Source organism: Elephantulus edwardii, unplaced genomic scaffold (assembly GCF_000299155.1).
Source record: "Elephantulus edwardii isolate Elephantulus edwardi_28Jun2011 unplaced genomic scaffold, EleEdw1.0 scaffold00093, whole genome shotgun sequence".
Taxonomy (NCBI): Eukaryota; Metazoa; Chordata; class Mammalia; order Macroscelidea; family Macroscelididae; genus Elephantulus; species Elephantulus edwardii.
In genome coordinates this window covers 10,301,423-10,328,103 of record NW_006399843.1, presented here as the reverse complement: position 1 = coordinate 10,328,103, position 26,681 = coordinate 10,301,423, and the positions used below count along the sequence as shown (strand labels likewise).

Below are 26,681 nucleotides of genomic sequence, written 5' to 3'. Positions count from 1 at the left end.
GCTTTGAGTTGCAAGCAACTCGATGGCACATTACAACAACAACAGTTTTTAGAATCAATATTTTTTAGATGGAAGCGACCAAAATGTGTCATGGAATTTTGAGACCCATTAAAACAAACTTTAATGAGGAAAAAGAAAAAGTTTTCATCATGGGTAGATAAGATACACAAACATATATATCACATCAGTTAGAATGCATGAGAAAAAGAGGGAACACCATAGATTTTTAGTGTTTAAAGCCCTCACATGCCATCATCTGGCCCTGGTTGCAAAGGACTTAAAATGAGAATGCTAAGATATTTAGACCATTCTATAAGCAGAAGGGAGGTACTACATGTCTTTGATTGTATAATATTCACTGTGCTATGAATGGATGGAGAGGAGGTAATCTTAGGCAGTAAGCAAAACCAACAGTCTGAGTCAGAAATTATCAAAGTATGAATGGAGGTGGGAGAAATGAAAATAGAAAGAAAGATAGAATGAGAAAGGAATGGATAGATAATGAACACCACATTAGAACAGATGAGGCAATGAGCTCTCCACGAGGAATATATGATTAGGCATTATATGTATGACAACAATCTGGAAGGATTGTGGGGTGGGCTAGGGGATGGGCAAAAAATATGCAGTAATAAATATTTTTAAATGTACAAAGTGAGACATTTATAACTAAAAAAGTCAAAATATCAGAACCAAAAAACCAAGATACTCTTACAGAAAAGAAACAACAAGACTTTTATTGTCAACTTGATATAGAAAATAAAAGGAGGAAGGAATTTAAGATGACAGTAGTTTCCCTAGTAACTTGGATGTCATTAATGAAGATGGGAACAATATAGGAAGGGCATATTTTATTTTTTAAAAAGAATTCATTTAATATGTTTCTTTCCACACAGTTATTGGAAATTAAGTCCAGGAAGTTAAGATTAGTACTAACACCAGAAATAGAATGTTGGGGGATCATCCTTAAAGAATTGATAATGTGAAAGCTATCAGAACTTAAGATTTTGCCTTGAGAAAATACCAAGCAGGAAGAAACAGTCAAAATTAAGAAATTATCACTGACTAGAAAATACCTTGTAGTAAAGGGCAACAGAAGAAAAGCAAATAGCAAAAGGAAGAGAGTTACCCACAAGCCAGCAAAAACTAGGAAAGAAGGGGCTTCAGACAGTGTGGTGAGCATTACCTAGTGCCATGATTCAGAGGACGTGGTATGCCTGGGGTAAGGGGGACTTTCTTTTATGGAGGTGAGAGATTTCTAACCTTGATGTATGGATTGTGTATAAATGAAAGTATTTATAAATCAACAACATTCTATCCTTGGCTTGCTACTTTTGCTCATTTTCCTAGTATCCCTCACCAAACTTATCCTTCCCACCATGCCCCTCCAGGTACCAGTTGCTGTTAAATCAGTTCTCATTCATGGAGATCCCATGTGTGCCAGAATAGATCTGTGCTTTAACCAAGATTTCAATGGATGATTTATCAGAAGTAGATTGACAGGCATTCTTCATAAGTGCATCTAACTGGACTTGAACTGCCTACTTTTTTTATTCAGCAGCCAGTCGTACCAATAGGAGCTCCACTTCCTACCTACTCACCTGTTGTTAGGTGCCATCAAGTCAAGTGCAATGTGCCTTGATCCTGTGAAAAGTTGACCATAACCCTATCTTGTGCCATCTTCATCTCTGACATACTTGAGCCCATTTCTGAAGTCACTCTGTCAATCTGTCTCGTTGGGGATCTTCTTCTCTTTTTAAAACCCTCCATATTTTAGCCTCTCCTGGCTGTATGTTCAAAGTATGATAGAGGAAACTTCACCATCTTTGCCTCCAAAGACCACTCTCACTACACTTTTCCCAAGACATATGTTTGTTTTGTTGATACTCTATGGTATACTCAGCACTCTTCTCCAGCACCACAACTCAAAGGCATTAATTCTTCTTCTGCCATTCTTACTTATTGTCCAGCTCTCTGATACGTAGCCGGTGACTGAGAAGACCATGGCTAGAATCAGACACATTTTAGTCTTCAAACTGGCATTGTTCTTCAGTATTTTGGAGCAGTCTCTGACTGCAGACTTGCCCAATGCAATATGTCTCCTGATTTCTTGGCTTCTGAACACCAAGGGTGTTGATTGTTGATCCAAGGAATATTAAGTCATTGATAGATTCAGTCCTTTCTCCATCTGTCATAAAGTTGACCATTGGTCCTGTGGTGAAGACCTTTGTTTTCTTGATGCATCAAAGGCTATAGTCCTTAATCTTCTGAAGCAAGTGTTTCATCTCCTCCTTATTTTCAGCAAATGGTGTTGTGTCATCTGCATAATGTGGGTTATTAATGAATTGTCCTCCAATCCTAATGCCATATTCTTTGTTGGTTTTGTTTGTTGGTTTTGGTATGGTTTTTTTGTTTGTTTTGTGGAGACGAGCTGTCTTTATTGCTGCGGTGGTAGGTGCTCAGGATAGGGCAGTTTGGCCATGCAGGCTAGTGCTGGCCCTGTAGATGGCAGCCATGTGCAGGTTGGACTGGTACTTGTTCTTGTGAATCATTTGGCAGATGCTGCTGAGCATGGTCCAGGCATTACTGTGAATGGTGGTCCACACATAGTAGGTGGCTGGCTTCCTCTAGCTGGACCTCTGCTTCATCACCACCACAACCCCCTTGTTGTCAGGGGCAGCTCCAAGCCCACAGTCTCGCAACCCTGTGGCTTCTCCCCCTTCAGCCTCTCTGTCCCCTCCCTTCCCCTCTTTGGGCATCTCTAGCCTCTCACATGTTTCATAGTGTTTTTCAAAGTTATTGTTTCTGAGTGCTGCATAATTTTCCATCATGTGAATATACCACAATTTCTCAATCCATTTGTTTGTTGATGAACATTTGAGCTATTTCTGTGTTCTTACTATTGTGAATAACACTGTTATGAACATCAGTGTACACATCTCCATTTGTGTCTCAGATTTGTTTTCAATGGGGTATATTCCTAGCAATGGAATAGCCATGGAATAGCTGAGTTATAGAATTTCTATGTTCAGTTTTTTAAAGAAACACCCAACTGCCTTTCAGAGTGATTGTACCATTTAAAAATCCTTCCAACAATGTATGAGAGTTCCCACCTCTCCACATCCCCTCTAATGTTTATTACTTGCTCTCCTGTTAGACTTTGCCACTGCTATTGGGGTTAGTTGGTATTTCATAGTGGTTTTTACCTGCATCTTTCTTATTGCCAGTGCATTTTGAGCATTTCTTCATGTGTCTGTTGACCATTCAAATCCAACTCAGTAGATATTTATATCAATATACAAAAATCAGTAGTATTCCTTTATAGTATCAAAGGAAAAAAAAAAGAGAAAGAAACGAAAAAAAACCAATGCCATTTACAATGGTCAACTACAAATTGAGATACTTGGAAATAAACCTCACTAGAGACACAAAAGAACTTTATAAAGAAAACTACAAAACACTCCTGCAAGAAAAAAATGGAATGGGCAAAAATGAGGCGGTGAGTAACTCGCTGAGAGTGCAAGGATTTAGGATATAACAGAATGGGGAGGGAGAAGAGAAAGGAAAATACTTTAATGTAAAGATAATATCTATCTTTCATTCAGCTTGATTACTAAAGACTCTCATATTCTGGGGATGGGGGAAGGAAACAATAAGAGACCTGACTAAATGGAAAATTGTTCCTTGTTCATGGATAGGAAGACTCAGTTTAGTGAAAATGACAGTGCTACCAGAAGCAATCTACATGTTCAACACAATTCCAGTACAGATAGAAAATTCATTTTTCAAACAGAGAAAAAAGGCAATAGGCAAATTTATTTGCAATGTAAAGAAACCCCAAATAAGCAAAGCACTTCTGAAAAACAAAAAGTAAGTGGGAGTTGTAGCACTTCCTGAATTCAAAAACTACTACACAGTGGTAGTAAACAAAACAGTATAGTACTGGAACAATAACAGACACATAGAATCAAGAACCCAAAAACTAACCCATCTACCTACAGTCAACTGGTATTCTGGTATTCAACAGAGAAAAAAACCGATCAAATGGGAAAACAACAACCTCTTCAACAGATGGTGCTGGTAAAACTGGACTGCTTCCTACAAAAAGCTGAAGCAGGATCCCCATCTTGTACCATAAACAAAAATCAACTAAAGGTAGACCAGAGACCTAGCAGTAAAGCCTCATACCATAAAAAAATATTAAGAGACAAAACAGGCCAAACTTAGAAGACCTAGCATATGGTATAAATAGGCTGACAAAGATAGCCAGAAATTCACAACCAGGAGAGGATAACATTGATGAATGGGACCTCCTGAAGATTAAGTCTCTGTTTGCATCAGAGGCTTTTACCTGTAGAGTGAGAAGAAAACCTACAGACTATTAAAAATCATTTGGCAGTGACAGCTCAGACAAAGGTCTCAAAACAAAAATTTACAGAATACTCAGGGCCTCCACAAGAAAAGAACTGATAATCCAGTTACAAAATGGGCAAAAGACGTGGAAGGACTCCCATCTTCTGATGCTTCCTGGATCTTTCCCCTCCTGCCCATAGCATCTCTCAGTATTTTAACTGGAGCCTTGAATTTATTTTACATTTCTTTCAGCTTGAGAAATGCCAAATGAATTCTTCCCTTTTCATTCTCTGACTCCAGCTCTTTGCACATTTTGTTATAACATTTTGCTTTGTCTTCTTGAGCTACCCTTTGAGATCTTCTCTTTACCTCCTTTAATTAGGCATCTCTTCCTTTTGGCTTCTCAATACTCTGATGACATTTTCATAGTCTTTTCTTACATCATTTTTATTTTTCTTTCTTCTCCTTTGTAGTTTTTATTCTCTTCATTCTCTCTAATGGATCTCTGATGTCCTTCCACACTTCTGGTCTTCAATCATCCGGGCTTTGATCTGGTCTTGAAGTATTCAGTGCCTCAAACTTGTTCTTGAGATGGTTCTTAAATTCAGCAAGGATAGATTCAAGGTTATATTTGTGGACTAGTTTTAATTTTCTGGAATTCAGTAAGTTGAATTCAGGGTAGAGTAGATGAGTACGTTGAAAACCCACTCTGGACTGGGTTGGGTGGGGAAGAGCTCTGGTGGCCTAGTGGTAAGAAGCTTTACTGCAATCCCAAAGGCACATGGTTTAGGTCCACTGGCTGCTCTGCAGGGGTAAAATGGTAATCTCCTTCCATGCAATTAACTGCCTCTGAAATCCAGTCACAGAGGGTAAGCTATGGGTTTGTTCCATCTCGACAGCAGGTTGAAAACCTACTCTCCCCCAAATTCAACCCACTGACTATTCTGGCTCATAGTAACCCTATGGCTAAGGCATTTATCTGCTGAGCAGTAGATCAACATTCTTTCTGTGGGAGAAAGATGGGGCAGTCTGCTTCTGTAAAGCTTTACAGCCTTGGGACCACTATTGGGCAATTATACTTTGCCATTCAGGATCTTTCCTAGTCACCTACTGTCCTTCCCCTTAAGACAGCGTAAGAGGGAGGCTGAGGCACAAAGGGAATTGCAGTAAAAATGTAGACATTCTTAGTGTGATTTGTAAATAAATCGTATGTTCTTTATTTCAAGTAAATAATCTTGACAATAGTACTGTCTCATTTTTAAGTCAACTGTTACTCTGTACGTCGTATATGTGTTTGCCATAAGAAGTAAAATTAATATGAAAATTCTAAGTTCAATTTTAGGAGGCAACTTGTATTTACAGAGTCTATTATGGTCTTAGCAATCTTTGTCTAATTTCTTTACTGTTAAAGGAACAAATACCAGCTCCTCATTCTGCCTCATTTGTAAGTCAATCATGCTTTCATTTCAGTACCAGTTATCTTTCACATTTCAGTTCTTCTATTATCTATTTCACTGTTGTTTTTTTTAATTAGTTTAGTGACTGGCTTTATATATCCTAAACTTTCTCTTTTCATATTTGATGTATTTCAATTTACTTTAATGACCAGAGACTAGAGTTTTGCTGGTTTAAAAATAACATTAAAAAAATTTGTGTTTGCTTTTCTAGATTTTGGCTTCAGTAACCACTTCACTCCTGGGCAGCTGCTGAAGACATGGTGTGGCAGCCCTCCCTATGCTGCACCCGAACTCTTTGAAGGGAAGGAATATGATGGGCCCAAAGTGGACATCTGGGTGAGTAACTGCCTTCTATTTTACCTCATAGTGTTAGTCACCCAGGAGTCATCATGACTGTCCTGGTAATGACTCCCAGTCTCCTGATGCTACGAGGGATCAGGGACCTTGGTTACCTGTTTTTTATTTATTATTTTTATTTTAATTTTTTAAGTTTATTTGTTTTTTTTATTACCCATTCTTTATGCTCTCTTTCCTTTTATCACATGGGCTGAATTTACTTCAAATGCCCATTGGTCATCACTAGGCCAGTGTGGAAAGGTGACGGTGCCTTTCTGTTCCTGCTGCTTACTTTGCCCCTAGAGAGTGAATACTAAAAGAAATCTAGGATGTGTTTCTCAAAAGTAATGTCTAAATGTAAAGTAGAGTGTTAACTATTCTTGACATGTCCATATTTCCACCCCCCTCGTTTAAATAGAAGGAAGAACAAGGTTTTTTGGTGGCCTTGTACATGCCTCACCATCATACCGAAGCACTCTCCATAATGGCCTCCTTTCTTTTCTGTGCTACGTTTAATGTCCACATTCTGTTTGACATGCAGAGCCTTGGAGTCGTCCTCTACGTGCTTGTGTGTGGAGCCCTACCATTCGATGGGAGCACACTGCAGAATCTGCGGGCACGCGTGCTGAGTGGAAAGTTCCGCATCCCGTTTTTTATGTCCACAGGTAAGGGGTTACCAGCTTATAGATACAGCTGGGTTCCTGGATAGCTAGGCATGCTAAGTAATCCCTGGAATTTAGTGAAGTGAAAATGGTCCACTTAACAACCTTTTTAGCCCCAGTTTGTTGATTTGATGCCTCCAGGAGGCAGAACTGTAGAGAAGAGAATACAGGCCTTGACATCATTAGATCACCCTAATTCTCTTTAGCAGATTACTAAATTTTCATTGTGTTATGTCCCATAGAGTTAGAACTCATAGCAACCTGCCAGTGAGTTTTCACAGTCAGTAAGTTGCGTAAGAGGAGATTGCCTATCCTTCTCCCAAGGAGCAGTTGATTAATTCAAACCGTGTGCCTTTGGGTTGGAAGCACAACTTAACTTCTAACCAGTAAGCTGCCAGAGCTCCCTAGATTACGAAGTAGTGTTTCAGAACTTTAATTTCCTTTTCCATACAGTGATTGAGAGTTTTTTGAAAGCTATTACCATAAGGATCAATTAGATAATGTATGTAAAGATTGACTAGACTCATCTAGTGATATAATAGGAATACAATAAAAATTCCTTTTTAACTCATGCACTTCTTCCCATCCTTTTTCAGGATAATGTGTTCATATATTGACCCCTATTGAGAAGTGATTTTAAATGCCAAGGATAGAGCAGTCTTTGCAACTTAGTTTTCTGCTTTGTTTTCTACTTTTGTAACATTTATCCTCTAGAATTTTTTTTTTCTTCCTAAATGAATGAGCAGTAGAGTAAGTAGCTCTTGGAAAAATTTAACACTGCATATCCCAGATACCCATTGTCTGGAGTACTTTATCACCATTTATACACCCCATAGAATACAGAACATGTTAAAGTAATAAAAAAAGTAGTGTGTTTGGTTTTGCTTAATCATCAGTATGCATTTTATAAGAGAACGTATTCTCAAAACCTAGGGACTGACTAGCTGATCCTCCAGCAGTTTTTTTGAGAACATAAATCATACAAGAAGAAATTTCCCATCTTTCTCCCACACCTCTGGGGGATTCAGACCAGCAGAGTGGTGTGGCCTCTGGGTTAGCAGCACAGCTCCCCAGGGACTACACCGCCAGAGCTCCATTGTTGTTGTTGTTGTTGATGCTGCTAGATGTCATCAAATGAACTCTGACTCATAGCGACCCCATGAACATGGACCTGAATCTTGCCCTATCCTGCACAGTCATCATCTCAGATAGACTTGAGCCCATTGTTACTGTCACAGTGTCTGACTGTCTTGTTGAGGGTTTTCCTCTCTTTCACTGATCCTCTACCTTTCCAAGCCTGATGTCTTTTCCAAGGACATAGCCCATCCTAACAACATGCTCAAAATATATAAGATGAAGCTTTACCATCCTTCTCTCCATTGAGCACCTTTGATATACTTTCTCCAAGACATACTTTGTTCTTTTGACAGCCCATGAGATATTCAGTACTCCATCACCACAATTCAAAGGCATAGATTCTTTCTGTCATCCTTAGACATTGTCCAACTTTCAGATGCATAGTAAGTAATTGAAAAGACTGTAGCTTGAATCTGATGCACTTCAGTTTTTAAATTGACATCATTGCTCCTTAATACCGTAGGGAGATCCTTGACAGCAGATTTACCCAATGCAGTATGTCTTTTGATTTTTTGACTGCTGGTGCCAAGGGTGTTGATTGTAGATCTAAGCAAGATGAAATCATTGACAACTTCAGTCTTCTTTCATCTGTCATGAAAGTTTGCAGAAAAGTTAGATTTTCATTCATTCATTCATTGTTGCATATTTCCTCCCTCTCCTTCCCTTCACCCTCCCCCAGTTCATTTTTTAAAAAATATTCATGCATTGTTGCACAATTTCTTGCCTCCCCTAGTCCACTTTGCAATATACCTCTTATTTTAGTGTTGTCATACATAGAATGCCTAACCACATAGTCCTTTTGAACAATTCTTTCCTTTGTCTGTTCCAATGCAGTGTTCATTATCTGTTCATTCATTTCCTTTTCTCCTCCCAACCCCCATGTCAGTCCTGCTTTATAACAAGTGGTGTTATACAGTATTTTCCTTTTGTGACTGAGATATTTCACTCAGCAAGCAAGACCCACACTTCACAACATACACAAAAACTAACTCAAGATAGATCAAGGACCTAGAAGTAAAACCAAAGACAATAAACTTTATCAGAGGAAAGCATGGAAGAACGCTAGAAGTCCTAATCCACAGTATGAACAGTCTTCCAAGCATAATGTAAAACCTGCAACCAGGAAAGACAAATAGATGATTGGGACCTTCTAAGAATCAAACCCCTGTGCACATCAGAAAACTCCAACAGATTAAAAAGGAAAACCACAGACAGGGAAAAATACTATTTTGTAATGACATATCTGATAAGGGACTCATATCTAAAATTTATAAAATACTCCAGCACCCCAACAAGGAAAAGGTAAACAACCCAGTTGCAAAATGGGCACAGCGTATGAATAGACACTTCACCAAAGTAGACATTCAGATGCAAAAAAACACACAAGAAATGTTCAGAATCCCTAGCTATCAGAGAAATGCAAATCAAAACAACTATGAGATATCATCTCACCCCAGCAAGAGTAGCAAAGTTCAACAGGGCAGCAAACAACAAATGCTAATGAGGTTGTGTAGAGACAGGAACCCTTATTCACTGCTGGTGGGAATGTAAAATGGAAAGTGGTCTGACACTTTCTAAAAAGTTGGAAATAGAAATACCATTTGACCCAGATATTCCACTACTTGGAATATACCCTAAAGAAACCAAAACTCATCCAAGCATATGTATGTATGCCCATGTTTGTTGCTGTGTTATTCACAATAGCAAAGAGACAGAAGCAACCCAAGTGCCCATGAACAAATGTATAGAAAAACTATGGTATATTCACACAATAGAATACTACACAGCACTGAAAAACAGCCAACTCATAAAACATTACACAAAATGGGTGACCCTGGAAAATCCAGTCTTTTGAATGATTTGCTTGGTATACATATTGAATAGGTGTGGAGATACGTGTGTGTGTGTGTGTGTACACATATCTGCGCATATACATATATCATATATATGTGCACATACATATGAAGGAGCTCTGGTGGTCTTGTGGTAAGAAGCTGTGCTGCAATCCCAAAAGCTCACAGTTCAAATCCACTTGCTGCTCTGAGCAGTCTCCTCTGGTGTGATGTACTGCCTCTGAAAAACCTCAAGCTGCACTGCATTCCCAAAGGCACATGGTTCCAATCTACCAGCTCCTCCATGGGAGAAGGATGGGCAGTCTCCTCCCGTGCGATTAACTGCCTCTGATAAGCCCTGGTGGCCTAGTGGTAAGAAGCTGCACTGCAATCCCAAAGGCACATGGTTCAAATCTACCAACTCCTCCATGGGAGAATGGGTACTTTCCTCCCTTGAGATTAACTGCCTCTGAAAACCCACTAGAGGGTCAACTATGTGGCAGTGCCAACTTAGTGACACACAACAAAATATATATACATACACAAACACACTGTGATGGCATAAGCACATGGGAATTGCTTTTTAAAATAAAGATGTGAAATGTAGACTAGACTTAACTTTAAGTCCCCTTAAAACTAATGATTTAATAGTATGTCAAATAATGGTGAGTGCTGTGAGGCAAAGAAAATGAGACATTTAGGAATGGTGAAGTTATTTTAAAAAGTCTGACCAAGAAACCCCTTCCCTGAGAATGTGACCTTGTAACCAAAGCTTAAAGAAGATGAAGACACAAGCCAGGGGATATCTGAGGACCTGAGGACGAACATTCTGAACAGATGGGACAGACAGCAAGTGCAAAGGCCTTAGGGAGGGAACATGCTTTGAGGGTTTAAGAATAGCAGGGAAGCCTGTGTGCTACAAGGGAATGAGTGACAGAAGAGCAATGTCAGGGATGAGAAGGAGGTTAACACTACAGAGCCTGGCCGGTAAATGTGAAGAGTTCTGTTTTTATTCTGAATGAAATGCAAAATACTTGTTTGTCGGTGCTATCAAGTTGACCACAGCTCTTAGTGACCCTGTGACTAATGGACCTGACCCTTGCCTTACCCTTCACCATCTTCATCATCTCTGATATACTTGAACCCATTGATATGATCACTGTACTGAGCCATCTTGTTGAGGATCTATCGCTATTGCACTAACCCCTTTGTTGTTTACTTTCAAGTTTGAACCAATCAGTAACTGACCTTCCGACATAGGCAGTAAGTCTCACGGGTGGAGATTGCCCATCCTTCACCCATAGACTCCTGTAGTAGGTAGTTTTTAAAACAGAGGAGTGACATAATCTCACTTCTGTGGGTTATTTTTCCAAACTTAATGATTACATTTTCAAACAAAAAAAAAATGGAATAATTTTACACGAACTTTTATTGTAAACAGATTACTTTGACTGCTCTAGTGAAAATGCTGTGTTGAAAATAGGTTGCAGGTTTCAAGGGCTGAAGGAAGGCGGTGGTGAGTAGGAGCCTTGCCTAGTAATCCAGATGAGAGAGACTGGTGACGAGTTCCAGATTGTGGTAGAGAGAGAGGAGGGAAACAAGGAGTCAGATTTAACAGCTTCTTACAACATAGTCCAAATATTTTAAAAAATGTTATCGTCAAGTCAATTTCAACTTATGTTGATTCCTTCAACAAACACACCATTGTGTTTTCTTTTATCTCATTTAAAATGCTGATTGTAGCTTACTCAATTGATCTCATACAGCAGAATGAAAAACTACAGTTTAGAAATGTTTTTTTATGCTCTGCCTCTTTGCCTGCTTTTTCAGCCTAAATTCGCGTTCTCCAACCAGTCAGCCTAGTTTTCTCCAACTTCCTTGAACAATGTTTTCTGGAGCAGTTCTTTCTGTCTGGAATAATTCTTCCTGCCCCTTCCAGCAGCTCCAGAGTTCTAGAATCCAGAATAATAAGAAAATTGGAAAGAGTTGTCTCACTCTGTTGTTGTTGATTGCCTTCAAGTTGAGCACTACTCATAGCGACCCTATGAACAAAAGGCCTGAAGCCTTTCTGTAATATCATCATTTCCCCAAATTCCAGAGCATGTGGTGTAAGAAGTGGATGTCACTCCTGCTTCCAAACCTATCTAAAACTGGGAGCTCCACCAAACACTGTCCACCATGGGCAACCATTATGGCATTTGACACCCCGATGGCACCGGGTTCAGCATCATAGCAAACCCAGATTACCTCAGTACAGCAAATTGACAGAAGAGTGCTGTATGATTTAGAAGAATGTTCCTCCAAATTATAATGAGGCCAGGGGCCTCAGGCCTGAGGGCCCTCCAAGGTGTCTTGTTAACACTAAATAAGAGGCTTAAATCACAAAACAGCCAGACATTCCACGGACCTTCAATCAGAACAAGCATGCCCACCTTACAGATTCCTGCCTTGATACCTACAAAATAAAATTACCTAGAGTCTAAAGAATTTTTACTCATTCTTCAGATCTCTAAGTGTTCTTTTGTCATGATACTCACCAACCTCTATTGTAATTACTTTGCACTCTGCATCTTTCAACCAGCCTGAGGGAGGAAGGAAATTAAAGACCAGCCATTCGTTTTTTCACACTTGTCTAAAATGTGAGCAGAAATCTATTTGGCAGCCTCTAACAACGACATAGCCTCATGGCCTAGCACAGTATCTGACATCCAGTTGGGCTTAATGAATAATAAATCTAATTATGCCAGGATCATACTTAAAACCCCAAGTTCAAGAAGTCTTTATCATAGCCTGCAAAACTCTACTGCGACTAGTCTCCACTCCTCTTTCATGTCATTTCTTACTACTCTTCACCTCCCTCACCGGCTCCAGACACAGAGGCATCCTTGCTATTTCTCTAATTGGCCACACATGCACATTCTTGTTTGCCTGAGTATCTGCAAGGCTTTCCTCCTCACTTAAGGAGCTTGCTTAAATTTCTTCCAAGAAAGACTTTCCCAGCCACTATCTTCTTTAATGATTCTGCTTTATTTTTCATCATAACACTTAGCACCGCATAGCATTATTTTAAAATTATTATTAATTCTCCACCTGCCAGTGCCACTTGACTATAATAAACTATTTTTGTTCACTGCTGTGTTCATACACTTGCTGTGTCTGTATAACTGGAGTGCCTGCTTCCTGGTGGGTACTTGGTAAGTGTTAGATAGATGAATGAATGAATCTCCCAGTGGTTTTCAGTTGGAACTGACCTAAAGCTGACCATCCACTAGGTCTCTGACCCTGTCAGTTGCACAGGAGGAGATTGCCCACCTTTCTCCCTTGAAACCACTGGTGGATTCAAACCATCGGAGAAGCTGGGTTAACAGTACAACTCCCTATGGACTGTACCTCCAGAGATCCAACAAAATGATAGCCTTGTTTAACTTTGTTAAAATGCTGACTGTAAAGGTCTCAAGATACACTTGTATTCATATAATAGCAGTAATTTCTGTTCTCTCAGACTCACATTTACAAAATATTTTCTTATTTTAAACCTGTTTTGAGGTGTGTAACTAGACTCTGGAATAGGTAAGGACACATCTTTTTTTTTTTTTTTACATTTTGTAGATGAAGATGCCACAGTTTAGAGATTTTTATTTCTTCCCCCACCTAAACTGCACAGGCAATAAGTGAATAAGTCAATTAAAAGCCAATGCTTGTTCTGCTGCCCACACTGTTGCAGAGAAAGGGCAAAATAAACAACCACTTCCTCTGCTGTGCCAGTGGCCACAGTATTTCTTCTGAGCCAAGTGGATCTTCCATCCTACCGTTCTTCACCTCACATCCTGAGGGGAGGAGGGGAGTAATCTTACTTTCGTCTTATCAGAGAGAGTTCACTTGAGATAGTGGGTCCTCACAAAACAGCTAATTGCGCAGTCAGCCACATTGCCTGCTCTTCAGAAATAAGCTATATAATATTTTATTTGCTTAGTAAAAACTATTATTTGTATGATTTATATAAGTTAATATGAGTAGGAAATTATTATCCTAAATGTGATTATCTTTAAACCCAGACAAGTCATTGCCCTAATTAAGAATGAAAGTTTTTATAAGATCAGGTGTTTAAAATGGGAAACAACCCCTTCTAGAAAATAGATAACTTATGTTACCAGTATGATCTGCCCCACTTCCAGTGACATACCTGTCACAAACCCAATCACACTGTGCTGTGTCCTAGGCCTGATTTCCAAGACCCATCAGAAAATCCTGACCAAAAAATGAAGCATAGGAGAAAATTCATTCATGAGGTGGTTTGCTCTTCTCTTGGCTTAAACCCTCTTCGAGTCCCTTGAAGTTCATGTGAAGGAATCCTACAATCTGGCCCTGAGTTCTTTTTCTGCTCATATCTCTAGTTTCTGGACAGTTACACTTCATTAGAATGAGAAAGAATTCTTTATTTGGAGGCAAGAGCTGGCTGCTTCCTTGTCTATTATGACTACTGTCACTGTACTTCAGAAGTGATTGGAAAGAATTCTTTTTTAAAGATATTTTTTATTGGGGAGCTCTGGTGGCCTAGTGGCAAGAGGCTGCATCGCAATCCTAAAGGTATGTGCTTTAAATCCACCAGATGCTCTGCTGGAGAAAGAGGGACAATTTCCTCCTGTACCAGTCAGATCCTATTTGACGGTACATGAAAAAAAAATTATTATTATTAATTTTAATGAAAGTTTACAGAGACTGAGGATTTCCATTCATTTATTGTTGCACTTTTCTCCCTGTCCACCCTTCCCTCCCCCAATTTGTTCTTCTCTTGGCAAAGTAAAATTCTTTCATTGTTATACGGTCCCTCCCCCCAAGTTCACTCCTCTATGCAGCCTTCATTCTGGACTCCTATCATGACAATAATACCCAATCACTTATCTCTTTTAAACAGTTTTCTCCCTCATCTGTTTCAATGCAGTATACATAATTTATCCCATCTTTCTCAGTCTCCCCCAACCCCGATGTCAGTCCTGTTTTACAACAGTGGCACTATGCAGTATTTGTCCTTTTGTGACTGAGATATTTCACTCAGCATAATATCCTCCAGGGTCACCCATTTTGAATAATATTGCATGAGTTCCTTACTTTTCAATGCAGCATAATATTCCATTGTGTGAATATCCCACAGCTTCTCTATCCATTCATTTGTTGATGAGCACTTAGGTTGTTTCCAACTCCTTGCTATTGTGAACAAAGCTGCGATAAACATGGGTGTGCATATATCTGCTTGGGTGTCATTTATGGGCTCTTTGGGGTATATTCCCAGTAGTGGAATTGCTGGGTCAAATGATATCTCTATTTACAACTTTTTTTACACCATTTTACACTTTCAGCAACAGTGAATAAGGGTTCCAGTTTCTCCACAACCTCACCAGCACTTGTTGCTTGCTTTCCTGTTAAATTTTGCTATTCTTACTGGGGTGAGATTGATATCTCATAGCTGTTTTGATTTTCATCTCTCTTAGAGCTAGAGATTTTTAACATTTCTTCATGTGCTTGTTGGCCATCTGAATGTCTTCTTTGGTGAAGTGTCTATTCATATCCTGTGCCCATTTTTCAATTGGATTGTTTACCTTTATCTTGTTGTGGTGTGGAAAGAATTCTTAAGAGGGAGAATCTTTCTAACCTTAAGCTGTTGTCATAGAGTTGAACTGAATTTATCCTTTGTTCTATCCAAAACATCTAGAAACTCCAACAGAGCTGATGCAGTTTTCTAAATTGAGGGCAAACAGTGGATGCCATGGTCTGACTTCTTTTTCCTAGCCACGTTGAATTCCAGAGTACTTGCAGCTGTGTAGAGATGATGCGGTAGAAATGGATACAGTTGGTTCAAGAATTCTAACTTTCTCTTTATTGTCAGTCACGTATGGAATGAAGTGTCTTAACATTTAGTAGGTATTTTTATGCCTCTTCTTGAATCTTTGATGCAAGATTCCCTTTCACGGGCATCCCTGAGATGTAGTAAGGAGATACCCTTTCAAGTTGGAATGAAAGTGATACTCATAAATTTAAAAAGACATTTTTATAACCATGTGTCTGCCTTCTTTTGCCCCCAGAATATAAGCTGCCTTGATATCAGAACTGCACTTTGCACACCAGCATCTTCCATACAGGCTAACATTGTTTGGCATGATATTTAAGAAAAATTGAATCATCACCACACTTAACTATAGAATCTTCCATCAAACTGTTGTGTTTTGTCATTGCCATAATAAATAACTCAGTAATGATCTGAACTATAATTTATTCAGTAAGCCAACTACTTTTATGCAGTATTTGTATGGAGTATTATGTAAATGACCAGGTCAAGAGACTTCTAGCTATAGAAAGTTGGTTTTGATCCACTACAGTGTTAACTGTCTGTATCTCAAGTAAAATGAGCTTGATCCAAACTAGTGCTTTTGTAATGCACATTGCAGTTCATATTTCACCCTAAATTGTAGAAGCATTGAAAGTTGGAAATTTTTAAAATAAGCAGAAGATGAGATTCTGCCCCCCCCCATTGGAGCATGTTAAGAATGGACCACGTGTGTTAGCAGATACTTCTGAATCTCCTCTCCCAGAGATGAAAGGCAGGAACTTCATTTTGTTTAGCACCAAATTCATTCACTAGTAATATTTTTTTTTATAAAACTATTAGATGCCTACTTCTTAAAGCTCAGTTGGCCTTATTCCCTGACTACACCACCTGCTAGCAAATATAGTAAGATCAGACATTTATTTAACTGAAGGAAAATTAATTTACAGTGGAAAAAAAAGTCAGTGATGGAGAGTGCACTGAGATCTCTTGTGGACAATATTTTTGAGTCCTTATCGATTAGACTTCATTGTGACTTAATTAATTGTAATACTGCATAAACATTTTATCACTGGGAATGTAGGCCCAGGCTTACATAATGCTTCTGATGGAGAATGTACTGTGCAGCTACTGCCAAAAAGCTTCCACTTACAGGGAAACAACTTTGCCCTGATTGGCTTACTCATCAGGAACCACACAGCTTCTTTCTTGGCTAAAAGCACTTTGTTTAGAGAGAATGAGACTGGGAATTAAAGCTGCTTGCCCATTAGTTTCCATATACAGAGTGGTTGAGAGTCCTCAAAGGAGTTTCCCTGTACCTTCTTATATTCTAGTATTAGGGATACAACTGAGGTATCTGCTTTTTTTAAAAAAAAATCACCATTTATTTTATTTTATTATTTTTGTGTGTATTGTCAAATAGGATCTGACTGGTACTGGAGGAGATTGTCCCTCCTTCTCCAGCAGAGCATCTGGTGGATTTGAACCACGCACATCTGGGATTGCATGAGGTATCTGCTTTTGTATCAGTGAATGCAGAAATCACAAATGATGTCAGGAAAGAGAACCACTTAAGAGTGAAGCAGATCTCCATCAATCCTCTTAATTTTCCCTAATAGAAAATGAGTGGGAAACTATGTTCCCAGAATTCACTAAAATGAGGAATTGATACTGCCCTTTTTATTATTAAAGTGGCTTCCTAGCTTATAACAACCCTATATAGAAAAATAGAGAAAGGGCAAAATTTCTAAATGGAAGGACCCCAGAGACTCAGTCATAACTGACATCTTTATGAACACATTCTATGCACCAGGTGCAACTAAATACACTAATTAAATTCTCAAAACAAAGACAAGAATACGTAAGTAACATGCTCGGTACCCAAGATCACATGGCTAATAAATGGCAGAGCTTCAATATTTCATTCTCAATCAATAAATATTTGGCAAGTCATTACATGTATGAAGAGAACCCTGGAACGCTGGCCTATCTATGTTTGGATTACTTACTGAAAGTAGAGTCACTATCAGGTTATTCCACCATTGAGTGAAACTGAACCAGAATTTTGTTCTACTATGATTGTGTTGTTGTTTTTTTTTGTAAGAACACCATACCTATTCATTACTGCTACCATAGTAAACCATGGGATTGTCTGATTCAGATTGCCAATACTACAGTCCATTTAGCTCACTACCACCTAGGATATAAATCTCTGTGTGTTCAATTTTATATTTTTTTACAACTTCCAATTGCTGTCTTTGATAGGACAGTATCTATAATAAACAAAGAAAACCTGTAGATAATATTATTTAAACTTATGCACCAACCACTACGGCCAAAGATGAAAAAAACTTGATGGTACACAGCAACAACAGAACAATGTGAGCATTGTTACGTGTTCTGGGATCCTCATTCTTCTCAAAGCTAGCCAAATAATTCACATAGCCAAATGCCTTTGCATGGCCAATAAAACACATATTTCTAGTATTCACTTAAATTCTCTTGACTTTTAGCTCAGATCCATCTGACGTCAGCAGGGATATTCCTCTTGCTTCTTCTTCTGAATCCACCTTTACTTTCTTGAAGTTCCCCCAGATGTACTGTTCTAGCTCTTTTTAAGTAATCTTCAGCAATATTTTATTTGTACCTGACGTTAGTGATGTTGTTGTTGTGTACCATCGAGTCAGAACCGATCCATAGCTGACCCTCTGGAGAGTTTTCAGAGGCAGGTAATCCCACAGGAGGAGACTGGCCATCCTTCTGCCATGGAGCAGCTGATGGCCTCGAACCACATTCTTAGGGATTGCAGCACAGCTTCACGTTCTATTAGACCACTTTTTTTAAGGAATAGGGAAAAATATGGATCTCTTCCAGTCAGTTGGCCAGCTAGCTGCCTTCCCTGTTTGTTAAAAGAGACTGGGGAGCAAATCGAGGGTTAGATGTTTCTTGAAATACCCCAATTGATATTCCATCAGTTCCTAGGGCCTTATTTTTTTGCCAAAGTCTCCTCCAGTGTGATTTACAGCCTCTAAAAACCCACTTCAGGGTCAGCAGCTAGTCAGTTCTGACTCAATAGCTGTGAGTGCAGTTTGAGTTTTGAGTATTGTTTGGAAAGAATAACTGAGAAATAAGGTCATGTCCTTCAAGAACTCCTAGTGATACACTGGTTAATATACTCAGATGCTAACTCAAAAATGGTAGAAGTTCAAACTGACTAACCATTCTGTGGAGGACCTGGTGGTCTGCTTCCATAAAAATGTCAGAAGTTCCATTTAACCCATTTATTCCACTGCTTGGAATATACCCTGAGAGAATAAGAACTGAGGCACAAATGGAGACTTGTACACCAGTGTTCTGCACCATCCCAAGAACAGCCAGATGTCCACCCACAACTGAATGGATTGAGAAATGATGGTACATTCACACGATGGAATACTACCCACCTAACTAATTTGGGAGGGACTGGAAAGCATTATGCTGAGTGAACTAATTCAGTCCTACAAGGACAAATACTGTGTAAGACTATTACTGTAGAATGAGTATAAAGATCCAAGGGAGGGGGAGGAGCAGAGGGGTGAGGATGGACAGGGGGCACGGTTAATCATAGGGTCGCACTATTTAATGCATAGAAGGAGGGGTGGGTTAAGGAAATGGGAAAGATCCAGTGTGAAAAACAACATATGTGAACTTTGTAAATAAACCAGTATATTTAAACAAAAAAAAAGCAAACAACACACACACACATACACCCCCCCCACCATATATATATAATATATGATATCTATTATATAATATCTATTATATCTATATCTTTATCTATATATTTATCTATATCTATATCTATCTATATCTATATCTATTTATCTCAGCATAGGAATCCCTAGGAGGCAGTTTTGTTCTGTCCTGGAGGCTAGCTATGAAATGGCGCACAACCAGAGGTACCTCTAAGAAGCTACAATTTCCTGGGTAATTACTTCTTCCTTGTGTTCCTGTGCCACTTCCTGGCACTGAGATAACTTTTATGTGATGGCCAGAAAAACCTATCATTCTATTTCCTTTAAGCCACTCTTATGCCCACAAAGCTGAAAGTGATTACTTTACTATTTGCCATATCCTCTTATTTTGGCCTCAATGAAGGACTAAAAGACCATTATTTCCCTACTCCCATCATAGGATAATGATTCTAAATTCTGTCTGTTTCTTCATAATTCCTTGACAAGATATACTTCCTGTTTCCAGCCATCTGTCATAATCTTCATTACCAGTGGAAATGCACTAAGCTTGCTTTCTTTAGTGTACTTAATCTTCACCAGCAAGGATAATTCTTCTCCTTAGGTATTAAACCCCTGCCTTCTCAAGTAACCTTAATCCAACTTTCAATCGCCCTTTAAAGTCACCTTACAACTATTTCATAGAATTCTGTCCATGAGTTTTCCAGGGTTCCCCCCCCCAACTTGACTTGTAGGTGATGCTATTATTATGGAAACAGTTGACATTACATCTGTCACAGCAAAGAATGAAATTGATTTGATATGTTTTTATGAGGATTTGTTGGCTCCCCTAAACACCTAAAAAATGTATGATTAATTTACTTTAGGTACTAAATGGACTAGTTATTGTTGGTAGGTGCTCTCGAGTCCAGAGTGACCCAGTGACCCTAGGAACAGCACATCTGAACTCTATCCTGTCCTGTGCCACCCTCAGAGTCTCTGGCATACTTGAGCCCATTGCTGCAGTCGCTGTGTCAGCCCGTTTGGTTAAGGTTTTTTCTCCTCCTTCGCCAGCCCTCTGTTGCACTTCTCTGAGCAGCAGGAAGGTGTTGGACGATGGGAGGAACTGCTCATTTCCTTAGTCAAAAGGTAAGGGGAGAGGAACTCACGGTTGAGTGTCCTCTGCACTGTAGTCCTCATAGCTTTTATTAGAGAAGTCTTAGAAGCAGAAAAACATGTTGACTAGAATCTTGAGATTAGCTGAGCCTTCTTGTTTGCAAAGCCATAGCCATAACAGAATTTTGAGACAGCAGAAAAATGTTTTCTTTGAGATATATCACATACTCATACTTTTAAGGGAACAGGCTGACATTTACTCACTAAGCCACATATTTTGTTCTGTTAAACAAATCAGCAATTATTTAGAAATGTTTTTCTTATACTTTTACCATGTGTACTTAACCGTGTTTTTCTTTAACAGGGTTTTCTCTGATTACATGCACTCAATCAAGCAACCCCTGATTTAGTTAGCTTAACCTCTATACCCTCCTTGGAGGGGTAGTTTGATGTCCCTCTCTAAGGAATAACCTCTCACAGAAAAACACTCAAAGTATGTGAGACAAAGCTTTTCCATCTTAGCCTCCAAGGAGCACTTGACTGTACTTTTCCAAGACATATCTGTTCATTCTTTTGGCATTCCATGGAATAGTCACTACTCTTCTTCAACAATACAACATAAAGGCATCTATTCTTCTTCTGTTATCCTTATACATTGTCCAGCTCTCAGATGCATAGCAGGTCACTGGGAAGACTATGACCTGAATCAGGTGCACCTTAGTCCTCAAACTGACATTGTTGTTCCTTAGTAATTTGGAGACGTCCCTGACTACAGACTTTCCCAGTGCAATACATCTCTTAATCTCCTAATTGCTGGTACTAAGAGTGTTGATTGTGAATCCAAGTAAGATTAATTCATTGACAGTTTCAATCTTTTCTCCATCTATCAGGATGTTGCCTATTGGTTCAGTAGTGAGAAATTTTGTTTTTTTGATGTTGAGGGATGTAATCTATATTGAAGGCTGTAGTCTTAGATCTTCTGCAACAAGCACTTTAAGTCTTCCTTACTTTCAGCAAGCAAGGTTCTGTCACCTGCATAAAGCAGGTTGTTGATGAGCCTTCCTCTGATCCTCATGCTACATTCTTCTTCACTGAGTCCAGCTTCTCCAATGATTGGCTCAGCATACAGACTGAATAGATATGGAGAAGAGACACAATAACCCTGACACACACTTTTCCTGATTTTAAACCATACAGTGTTCCCTTGCTTTGTTCACACAACAGTCTCTTTGTTTAGGTATAGGTTTTGCAGGAGCACAGTTAAGTGTTCTGAAATTCCCATTTTTCTCAGTGGTAGCCACTATCAGTTTTGATCCATACAGTCAGTAAAACACAAATATACATTCTTCTATTATTAATCTCTGCTTTTTGCCAGGCTCCATCTGACATCATCAGGGATATCCCTAATGCTATGGCCTCTTCTAAATTGAGCCTTCTAAACCCAGAACTTCTGGCAGTATTCTGAAACACACTATTCTAGCCATTTTTAAATTATTTTCAATATTCAATATTCAAGCAGTATTTTGCTTGAATGCAATATTAATGATATTGTTTGATAATTTCCATGTTAGATCACTTTTCTTGGGATTGGGGGAAAAATATGGATGATTTTTTTTTTCAGTCAGTTGAACAAGTACTCTTCCAAGCTCCCTGGCATAGACTGATGAGCACATCCAGGGCTGTATCTATTAGTTGAAACATTTTAATTGGTATACCATCAATTACTGGAGCCTTATGTTTTTGCCAGTGCCTTCAGGGAAGCTTGAACTTCGTCCTTCATTACCATTGGTTCTTTTATCTTCCTGCAAAGTTTCTAGTACTTCCTAAAATGTTTCAGTGTCGGATGGTTGGTTTTGATACAGTGACTGTGTGTCTTCCCTGCATCTTTTTCTAATGCTTCTTGTTTCATTCAATATTTTTGCCCATAACATCTCTAAGAATTGCAACTTGAGGGTTAGCTTTGTTTTTCAGTTGTTTCAGCTTGAAAAATGCTAAGTGAGTTCTTCTCTTTTTGCTTTCTGACACCAGCTCTGTGCACATTCTGTTGCATTACTTTGCTTTGTCTTCACGTGCTGCCCTTTGAAATCTGTTCCGCTCTTTTACTTCAGCATCTCTTTCCAGTGTTCTGGTTTCTCAGTGCTCTAGTGCATTTTTCAGAGTCTCCTCTGACATTCAATTTTGGTTTTCTTTCCTCCTCTGTCTTTGTCATTTGCTCTCTTCATAGATAATATCCTTGATGCCATCCCACAACTCACCTGGGAGTCAATCATTGGTGTTGCCTCAAACCTATTCTTAAGATGTAAATACACTAAGTTTGGTTTCTTTAGTGAACTTAAGCTACTTGTTCTTGAGTGTTTAGTAGTTGTTGATAATTACTACTAAATACCATTTTCATGAATCATGCAATTAATCTTTCTTCCTTCCCTATTTTTGGTGGGTTGGTTTTTATTGTTGTATCTTTTTCTCACAAAGAGAAAAGGATATGCTTTCTTAAAATGTTGTTGTTCTTGTTGTTATGTGCTGTCGAGTTGCTGGCAACTCATAGTGACCCTATGTACAACAGCCCTAAACCCTGCTCTGTTCTGTGCCAGTCTCACTGTCTCTGACACACCAAACTCTATTACCCCAGTCACTGAATCAATCCATCTCATAGAGGGTCGTTCTCTCCTGCACTGTCCCTCCACCCACCTAAGCATGATATCCTTCTCCAAGGACTGGTTCCTCCTTGCAACATGTCCAAAGTATGTCAGATGAGACCTCAGAATCCTTGCCACGAAGGAGCAGCCTGGTTTAACCCTTTCTAGGATGAATGTGTTAATTTTCTTAGCAGTCCACGGTATTTTCAATACTCTTCTCTAGCATCACAGCTCAAAGACCTCAATTCTCCTTCTATCATCCCTCGTCATTGTCCAATTCTGACACATAACTGATTGCAAAGATCATGGCCTGTATCGGGTGCACCTTAGTCTCCAGAGTGACACCATTGCTCTTCAGTACTTTGAAGAGATCCCTAACAGCAGACTTTCCCGTCACAGTATGTCTTTTAATTTCCTGGCTCCTGGTGCCAAGAGTGTTGACTGTGGAGCCAAGCAAACATACATTTCTTAACATTTTCAAGGTATATTATTAAAACTTTTAGTCAAATTCACAGGGTTTATAGAGACAACTTAGCTGCAAAATAGTTATTTTAGTTTTCTGTGTCATAACTCTGTCACTTACAGTTAGGTCCTCTTCAAAACACATCTGTCAGATGAGATTCTGATTTGGAAATTGTTCTATATAACTTCAGAAAAGATTAGCAGGTAGGTACTGTGCTTTGTGAAATAAAACTCTTAACACTCTCACAGGAGGCTTTAAAAATCATCTGATCCAGGTTTTTGCACCCAACTAGAATCATGTCTTAATCTTACCTACAGTGGGAGTTGTCTGGTTCTATACTAGCTTGAAGCATGCAGAAATGATAGACTGTTATACTGTGGATTTTTAGAATTTTAAAGTTGTTGCCAGGAATCAGAACAGTCATCTGGTTCAACATTTCATACAGTTATCATTTATTGAGGAAGCTCTGATGGCCCAGTGGTTAGAAGCTAGGCTGCAATCCCGAAGGCATGCAGTTAGAATTCACCACAGGAGAAGGATGGGCAGTCTCCTCCCATGCAACTAACTGCCTCTGAAAACCTGCCAGAAGGTCAGCTATGGGTCATATCTGGCTCGATGGTACACAACAACAACGTCACTTATCGAGGGCTCCTTATGCATCATAGCAGACACTGGAGACAGAATATTCAGTAAAACAGTCTTTATCCTTGTAAGACTCCCTGTCTTTGTCCTCCTCAGTATGACAGCCATTTCTAAAGAGATACAACATCTCAAATGCCAACTTCAAATTAAGCATTTCAGTGATAGTAAATTTACAATTCTTTTTTTATAGTTACATTAAGATTTTGAGCAGGTTGGGGACTTCATCCTGTCTGGTTGATTTTAAGCTTTTTTTCAACTGAAATGTAAGATACCAGTCTGTAAAGTCAGTAACAAACAATCAATGTGCTTTGGAATAGTTTAATTTACTGGACTGCCCCCACTTACTTCCTTTGAGGACCCCTCCTTAGTTTTCTAGAGTCATGGTCCAGGAATCTGAATCAACTCTGATAATTAACATACAAAGATTTTTCTCCATTGGACTTGTAACTCCCTGATTGCCCCCTATCCAGGCCTTTGAAGCATCAGAGAGTATATATCTAGTTTGCTTCCTTTATGCATCTCATGTTGCTCTTTGGGTACTTGAATATCAGATGTGCCCCTCCCACCCACACCTTCCATTCTCTAAGAGAACCAGTCTCCACTCCTTTAACCTGTCTTCAGGTGGCATATTGTTAAAGCCCTAATCAAGAAATTCTTTAAGTGATTCTGCTGCTGCTTCCAGCCTTTAAAGATGGTGGAGAACAGAGCTTCCACTAAACAGGTTTTTTAGCTTAAAGTTGGTTTTTCTTTTTTCTTCACTCCCCTCCCCTTCCTCAGGCCAAATACTTTCAACATCTTATAGAAAATTGTTTTTATCAAGGTCCGAAAAAAGGGCTGGAGGGGGTGATGTTAAAGACCTTGCCATCTTCTGTGGAAGATGGAGTCACACTGGCAATTTCAAGTTAATTCTCATTTGAGGACCCTGCCCAGGCGGCAGCTCTCTCCCCACAAAGTCATCCAAATGCCTGTCAGCACAGCAGGCAGGGCGAGCTGCACATCCTCTCGTTAACATTCTGTGGGCAGATCGAGTTTCATGGGGCCACAGTGATTCTCACTGCAGAGACGGCTTGGCGTCTTGCAAGGAGCAGATGAAAGCAGCCCTTGAAAGGGAGCTGCTTGCTGGCACACACAAGCCTAGCGTATTCCTGCCTTGCCCAAAGTGCTTTAGTTTCTTTCAATATCAAAGGCTCTGTCTTTTGGGAAGGAATAAGTGATGGGGTCACTTTAGACTTTAAAATAGAGCTTGGCATCTTGAAAAGTTGATCCTTTGTCTCTTTGATCTGAGTCAGCCCCATCTTCTTTCCACTTACTTAAATGGACCATCCTATGATTGACTGCATTATTAGGTTTGAGAGCATCTTTGTTTTCACCCTCTTTCCATATCTTGTATAAAATGTAAAATCTAGTTTGAATTTAATCTCATGAACTATGCAACACTTAGAGAATATGACATGATAGTGATGATCTCGAGGCTGTATATATTTTGCTATCTGTGTCATGTATGGGAGCTCTGGTAGCTTAGAGGCAAGAAGCTGTGCTGCAATCCCAAAGGCGCATGGTTCGAGGCATCTTAAGTTTCTGTTTTCTTGTATGCTAGAGATTGTGTAGCACATACAAAGCTCTCATCCTTTCGATTTTTACATGATAGCCAGGAGTTCTTAATCTTTGAGCATCTGTGGAATTTTGAGTTCCTTAAACATCCTAAATTTTATGTAAATACTTACGTATAAATGCTTGTGTAAATTTTTCTGGAAGTTTCTTCCCCCCAAGGCATCTGAGACCAGAAAATAGCTAAGAATAGCAAGACAGGGGCTGAAAGATCCTGCACTTGAACTAAGGATGCCCCTTAATCAGAACTTATGATAGGGTTGACTTTTTAAAAGGGAATTGGTTTGAAATACTTCTCTTCTCCAGCAAACTTACCGTCATTCTGCCCAGAGCAGCTGATTCAAGACTATAATGTAGTTGCCTTTTAAGATCTAAATTCCATATGGGAACCAAAGGAAAACAAAATAGTGCCATCTAGAGGTCTTAGTAATAATTTCACAACATTTTTTTAAATTGAGATTTTAATGAAAGTTTATAGAGAATTTGGATTTCCATTCATCCATTGTTGCACATTTTCCTCCCTGCCCACCCCTCCCCCCAATTCGCTTTTCTCTTTGAAAAGAAGAAAATTATTTCATTGTTATACAATCCCCCACCCCCCAGTCCACTTTACTCTTATTCTGGACTTTTTTCATGCAGATAATATCTAATCATATATTCCTTCCCCCCCCCCATATATTTCTTTTAAACAGGTCTCTTCCTCATCTGTTTCAATGCAGTGTACATTATTTATCCCCTCTGAGTTTCCCCCCAACCCTGATGTCAGTCCCGTTTTATAACAGTGACATTATGCCGCATTTGTCCTTTTGCGACTCAGATATTTCACTCTACAAAATGTCCTCCAGGGTCACCCATTTTGTATAATATTTTATGGGTTCCTTATTTTTCAGTGCTATATAATATTCCAC

At 39.2% G+C, this 26,681-nt stretch overlaps 1 protein-coding gene across 2 annotated transcripts in view; it reads left to right on the top strand.

The window, feature by feature from the left end:
- SIK3 (SIK family kinase 3) overlaps window positions 1-26,681 on the top strand; it is a 322,634-nt gene that overhangs the window by 253,634 nt on the left and 42,319 nt on the right. For both annotated transcript variants that reach the window (XM_006890808.1, XM_006890809.1), the window contains 2 exons: window positions 6,022-6,146; window positions 6,688-6,811. In XM_006890808.1, the coding sequence (XP_006890870.1) occupies window positions 6,022-6,146; window positions 6,688-6,811 (249 nt within the window). The remainder of the gene's footprint in view (window positions 1-6,021; window positions 6,147-6,687; window positions 6,812-26,681) is intronic.